At 57.8% G+C, this 6,000-nt stretch overlaps 1 protein-coding gene across 1 annotated transcript in view; it reads left to right on the top strand.

Moving 5' to 3' along the window:
- The first annotated feature begins 3,087 nt into the window (after window positions 1-3,087).
- Window positions 3,088-6,000, top strand: part of Kcnk12 (potassium two pore domain channel subfamily K member 12) — a 38,461-nt gene continuing 35,548 nt past the window's right edge. The window contains exon 1 of the mRNA XM_055619471.1: window positions 3,088-3,537. Coding sequence (XP_055475446.1) covers window positions 3,147-3,537 — 391 coding nt within the window. The 5' untranslated portion in view covers window positions 3,088-3,146. The remainder of the gene's footprint in view (window positions 3,538-6,000) is intronic.

Genomic DNA, 6,000 nt, shown 5'->3' with positions numbered 1-6,000 from the left:
TGGTAACTGGGCTGGGAACAGGGTGCTTAAAGAGTAAGAGGTGGCAGGCAAAGCTGAGGTGGCCCCACACAAACACACCCACTCTAGAAATCTCGTAATCAAAGGTGTTGAACTCTAACCTCAAAGATTTAGACAGCAATTTTGTACAGAATTGGGAAGCCATTGAAGAGTGAGGTTTAGAGGCCTCAGTCACATGACGAGACTGAATGGGCTGGATGACAGCAGTGACTGGCACTTAGGGCGGACCTCTGTGAGGAAACATTGCCACAGCAAGCCGTATCCTTAGGAGGCTGTTGCCGCAGCCCTGGGCTGAGGTAAAAGCACTGAGGATAGTCAGCTGGCAGAGTTAGTGGCCAAGTGGGCAAAAGTCACATTCATCATGGGGCTGGTTCCCTAAAGGACCCATATCTATGAGCAGAGAACTCATCATCTTCCTATTACATAAATAGACTTGACACTCAGTGCTAAAATTGATGCCAAGGGCTCGATGCTAATCAAGCTGGAATCACAAGCGGGAGGGCAGGGTGGGTAGGCCCTCTGCCAGCTGGGCAGGGAGCGCAGGAGCCCAGGACACTGCAGTCAGGCAGCCCATCCCTGCTCTGAGAGTCTGAGCAAAGCCCTGACAGGCCTGGTAATGCCTTTCAGGGCCGGCTCCTGAAATGACACCTCTCAAGGCTTCTTTCTGAGCTGACCAGCCAAGTGGGGCTCAGTCCCAGAGATCTATGGCTAGGCCATCCTCATTGTCTGAAGGTGCTGACTGAAGGAAGCAGCTGGCTTGGCACCTGCAGGTGGCTGAGAAGAAGCAAAGGCTGGGGAGGGGAACAGTTGACATAACAGTGGTTTGCAGTGGCGGTAGTTGGTGACTGGATAAAGCTCCCACTGTGTGCTCCACAGTGAATCAGGGCACTCGGGGCTCTCTCGGGGGATGAGTGCGTTCCTCCTTGAACCAGCAGTAACCACTTGCCACCCAAGCCACGGTGCAGTGCGCTTCTTCCCGTCTGCACACACCAAAAGGAGCATGGTCCACTCCACCCATACACTGGAGCGGGGTCTCTAAGAGGCAAGCCTATCTCCATCCCAAGGCAGGTTCCACTCGGCATTCCACAGCTCTCCTGCCTCGAGTGCCGGTCTGTGGGTGAGAGGATCCCAGGCTCATAGCTGTGATATGCTCGCTGAGTGGTGGAGACTCATTCAGGGTCCTCAGTGAGTACCCGCCACGCTGCAAGTACCGCTCTGAGTAGGTCTCAGCTTGATGTTTTCCTGCTGAGGAGGCTATCTAGCCTGGTCTTGACCTGCGGAGGGGACGAAGGCGAGTCTGCGGTTTGCCAGGGTGCTCTCAGCCACCTGGGGTGCCTAAGAAATCAACATCATTATTTTTCTTTCCTGTTATCTATATTATTATCAGTATCCTCGTCGAGGCCAATAAAAGACGGAAGGGGGCTGGCTACCCAGAGACTGCGGGATTATCTGTTTATACCGAGGACGTTCCTCACCACACAACTTTACGACCCCAGCCAAACTGGGTTCTGCTGGGCAGAGAATGACCGGCGGCTGCGCGCACCAGCCCGCTAGCTTTCCCCTCCAAGGCAGGGCGGAGGATGCTTTCCTAGGGTGTTCCAGAGCACGCCATTCCCCTTGGCGAGCCTCTACCCTCCTCGCCCTCCACTGCACCCGGGTGTAGCCAGGCTCTCGTCCCTCGGGCGGGCGAGTCGGGGCAGCACAGAAGCCCGAGCAGCGCGGGGCCTGAGATCCGCCTGCTCTGGTGGCCTTGAGTCCCCCACCTGCGCGTGACTCCTCCTCCTGTTCCTGTTCCGCAGCGTCCGCAACCCGGCGACTCGCTGTTTCGGCGACCGCACCTGCGTCAGGGTGGGGTGGGGGACTCTCCGGAGGTAGAAGGGGAAAGAAGGAGGGTCTGGGGAGCACCGCGGCGCCGGGTGAGGAGCCTGGCCCCCGGTGGCGGGACCCCGCAGCCTGGAGCCTCCCACCCGCGGGCTGCGGCACCGACGCGCTGTCCGCGGTGCTGACGCCGGCCGGCCGCTCGCTTCGGAGCGGGAGCAGGCGCCCTGGTTCCCGCCGCGTCGGAGCGCGGAGCCCCCGCCTGTCCTCGGTTCCCGAGCCGGCTACACCCAGAGAACTCCGCCGGAGTCCTGGCGCTGAGGTTGGATCCGGGAACAAACGGGTGAGCAAAGGGAACTTAAACTTCAGGCTAGAGCCCAAGAATCGAAGCCGGGTTTGGTTTCCGATGGCTCCCAGCCTCTGAGCCCTCAAAGCACCAAGTTGAACAAAGTTTCCCCGTGGCTTGAGAGAGGAAGAGATTCCGGAGCCCAAGCGCAGGGAAGGAAGGACCCGGTTGTCTAGCGCGCTGCCAGCCAGCACGGCAGTGGGACACCTGCTCCGCTGGGGCGCACTGGTGTCGCTAGAGCGACCTGGAGGCTCAACAGCCCAACTCTCCACCCCTTCCTCCCTTCTTCACTCACCCCTCCCCAACACCCCGCCCCAGGCTCGGATGACTCCGCCTCTCCGTGCCGGGTAGCTCTCCGGCGGTAGCAGGGAAGGGAAGGGAGCGCTTTCCCGGAGGGCTCAGCTCGCCTCTAAGGCTCCGAAGCCAGCACCGCCAGCTCAATTACAGGGTGAAACAGGACTGGCCGCGCACCCTACACCCAGGCGCCACCGGTCCCCAGCAGCCTCATGGGACGCCCCAGGGGACTCTCTCTGTGCCCTGCCACCGGGTTCCGATCCTAGGCGTCTGGACTGCACGGTTCGACCTGCCCACAGCCCGCGGCCTGTCCTGAGTGGAGTATGCGGCCCGGGGCCCCGTGGACTCCGGCCACCGGGCGGCGCTGGCCTAGCTTCGGGGCCCGGAGCCCGAGGGCAGCCGGTGAGGAGCCGCGGGAGGCGGTAAGGCGTCGGGGCGCGGGGAGAAGCGCTCCAGCCCAGGTGCCCGCTGGGCCGCGCGCCCCGTGCGTGGCCTGAACGCCCGGCAGGAGGCGGAGGCGCCCCGCCGTCCCGGTCTCCGGGAGGCTGCGGAGGGGCTCCGGCGCGGCCCCCGACCTCGGTCCACCATCCTCACGCTCCTGCTCCTGCGGCGGGGATGTCACGGCCCCGGCTCCGAGCGCCGCCCCAGCCCCGGGGCTGAGCTGCGGACCATGTCCTCCCGCAGCCCCCGGCCCCCGCCCCGCCGCTGCCGCCGCCGCCTGCCGCGCCCCTCCTGCTGCTGCTGCTGCTGCCGCCGCTCGCACCTCAACGAGGACACCGGCCGCTTCGTGCTCCTGGCCGCGCTCATCGGCCTCTACCTGGTGGCGGGCGCCACCGTCTTCTCCGCGCTCGAGAGCCCGGGCGAGGCGGAGGCGCGGGCGCGCTGGGGCGCCACGCTGCGCAACTTCAGCGCGGCGCACGGCGTGGCGGAGCCCGAGCTGCGCGCCTTCCTCCGGCACTACGAGGCCGCGCTGGCCGCCGGGGTCCGCGCCGACGCGCTGCGTCCGCGCTGGGACTTCCCCGGAGCCTTCTACTTCGTGGGCACCGTGGTGTCGACCATAGGTGAGCGGCGCGCCCCGCGCGTCTTCCCTCTGCACTCCTGTCACTCGCTGCCCTTTCCACCGATCGAAGCCCGGGCCCGCGTCCCCCGGCTCCTCCCTAACATTCTGATACTCTTTGCCTACTTTTGTCTCCGTCCTCCCGTCCTCCCGTCCTCCTACCCCTCTTTCCTGCGTTCGGAGCGAGAGGTGGCCCGAGCCGACCATCTCTAGCTCTCACCAGCTGTCACTCACAGCGGACTGTGTTGTCAGCCAGGCGCCAAGCGCTTTGAGGGCTCCATGTCCAGGCTCTGCTCCTCCGTAAGAGGGTTTGTGAGAACTCATGTCAACGGCTGCTAGTTCCCACCCCGCCCGGGCCTTGGTGTGTTACAAAACAACCATTTCCCCGTCCACTCTCAGTGTTTTAATTTCCTCTTCGCGTTCTCTGCTCCTGCCCCACCCCCCTCAAAGTAAAGTCCGTTATTCACAAGCCAGCCTTCCGCTTAACCGCTTCACACCATTCGCCTCGCGTTTCCACTTCCTACACCCCTAACTTCTCCAAGTTCTTGACCTCTTGTCTTTGTTCCCCCTTTTCGACCAATAGTGGTGCCAAAGGACAAACTGGGGTTGGTCGCCTTTACGTTCTACTTTTTATACCAAACAGCTCACTTTTCGTAACCTCGGGGGAAATGGGCAGACTCTTGAGACCACAACCCTCCTTCTCAGCCGGACTGAAGTCCCCCGGTATTCTCCCTGGAGAGTGAGTCTCCAGCCCCTCTCACCCACGCCTCTTCCTAGGCGCTTGGCATCATGTAAAACAGACACCTCCCCCCCCCCCATTTAAATTAGCTGTGCAGAGGGCAGAGGATACAGACTTTGACGAGGCTTGGTCATGTCTCACTCACTCCTGTTTTGCATCTCAGGGTTGCAGCAGTACTTGCTGGTCACAGTAGTCGCCCCAAAACCTCCTCTTCTGCTGATGAAATTTGGAAGAAAGGGGCTGTGCTTTCAGGGCTGAGAAGTGAGGAATTTTATAAACATCATTTCCTCGTGTCAGTTCAGAGCACTGGCCACGAACTACTTCCCTACTGCTGCCTGGAGGCTGAAGAGAGGCAGCAGGTTCATTCAGGATGTGCACAGAGGGAAAGATCTCTCTGCATTTCGCTCCGTGTTTGTATGTATAGTCTGTGAAGGTGCTTCCTTGCCTCCAATCGTTTTCTCCTGTGTCATGCTTGATCTGATTATTTTAAATAGAAAAGACAAATACGGACTGAGTCCAAAGTCTATACAAATTAGATAAAAATACCCTTTAAAAATATATCATGTTGTTATGGTGATTGAAGATATAAAACGACCCCCTCAAAAATCCCCTTTTAAGAGCTACATCGAGTTGCTATAGCAACTAGAGGATTTTTTTAAGTGCTTAAAAGTACTAAGGATGCTTAATCTTGGAGGATGACATCATGTGTTTATAGTTCATTGTTAGCATGTACTCTTCTTGTAAACACTCCCTGTTGCTTCTTCTACCTAGAGGTACACCTGTGAGCATGTCATGTCACAGTATCTTCTTCCCAGTGACACGCTCTAGCCTACTAATGTAGCTGCAAAAGAGCAGAAGCTGTTGCCAGCGCTCTCTTCCCATACAGGCTGTGAATCCATCCGGAGACCTTATTCTGCGACCTGTGCTCGCTGTGTGTCTTTCATGAGCCACACTGTCCCCTCAGAAGCAGTGATTCTCTCTCAGCTCTGTGGACAACATCAAGCCAGCTTATTTGGAAACTGTTCCATGCTTCAGTCTTTAGTCTACTGTCAGGATTGTCTGTCTGTTAGTCACGTGGGATGGAACTGTGTACTCTCTTGACTTGTGGTTTTAGACGTAGGCAGGCAGTGTGGACAGGCTACACGGTATGGCTGAGTTATGAATGACCTAGCATGTTGCTTCTAAGATCTGCCGGGGAAAATTAACACCAGCTGTGGACGGCTCAGGATGGAACTGGCCAGCTTCAGGGCCAGTAAAAGCCTGTGTGGTATGGTGTTAGGAGATCTATACACAGTTAGTGAGGGGCTCACCTCAATTCAGAGCTGAGTTTGTGTGGTGTGTATTACAGTAATTCCATGCATATAGCAATGGGAATGTCCTTGTGTGAAACTAAAATATTAATGATGTGGATCTATCCCTGCCATTTGAGTAGTCTCTGCAAGCTGCCTGCCTGGTTCAACACAGTGATTTAAACTGGTCCTGATAAGGTAGTCAAACAAGTTCTACTGAGTTATCAGCATGATCATCCCCTCAGCCGTCTCTGTGAAGAGCTACATGTGTCCGTGTATTTCCTGCTTAGATACTTCCCTCCCTTGAAATGTCCAGTTGTTATTATTACTTATGTATTTATGGATGCAATCACACAGGGAACCAGAGCTCAGTCAGGCTTCTCTAGTCTGCCCCTTCATCCGGGAAAGAGGAAACTATCACATTCTGGGTTTCACTTGA

The sequence above is a fragment of the Psammomys obesus genome, unplaced genomic scaffold, assembly GCF_907164565.1.
Source record: "Psammomys obesus unplaced genomic scaffold, mPsaObe1.curated_primary_1811, whole genome shotgun sequence".
NCBI lineage: Eukaryota > Metazoa > Chordata > Mammalia > Rodentia > Muridae > Psammomys > Psammomys obesus.
The sequence above is the reverse complement of the archived record's forward strand: the minus strand, read 5'-3'. Positions and strand labels throughout refer to the sequence as shown.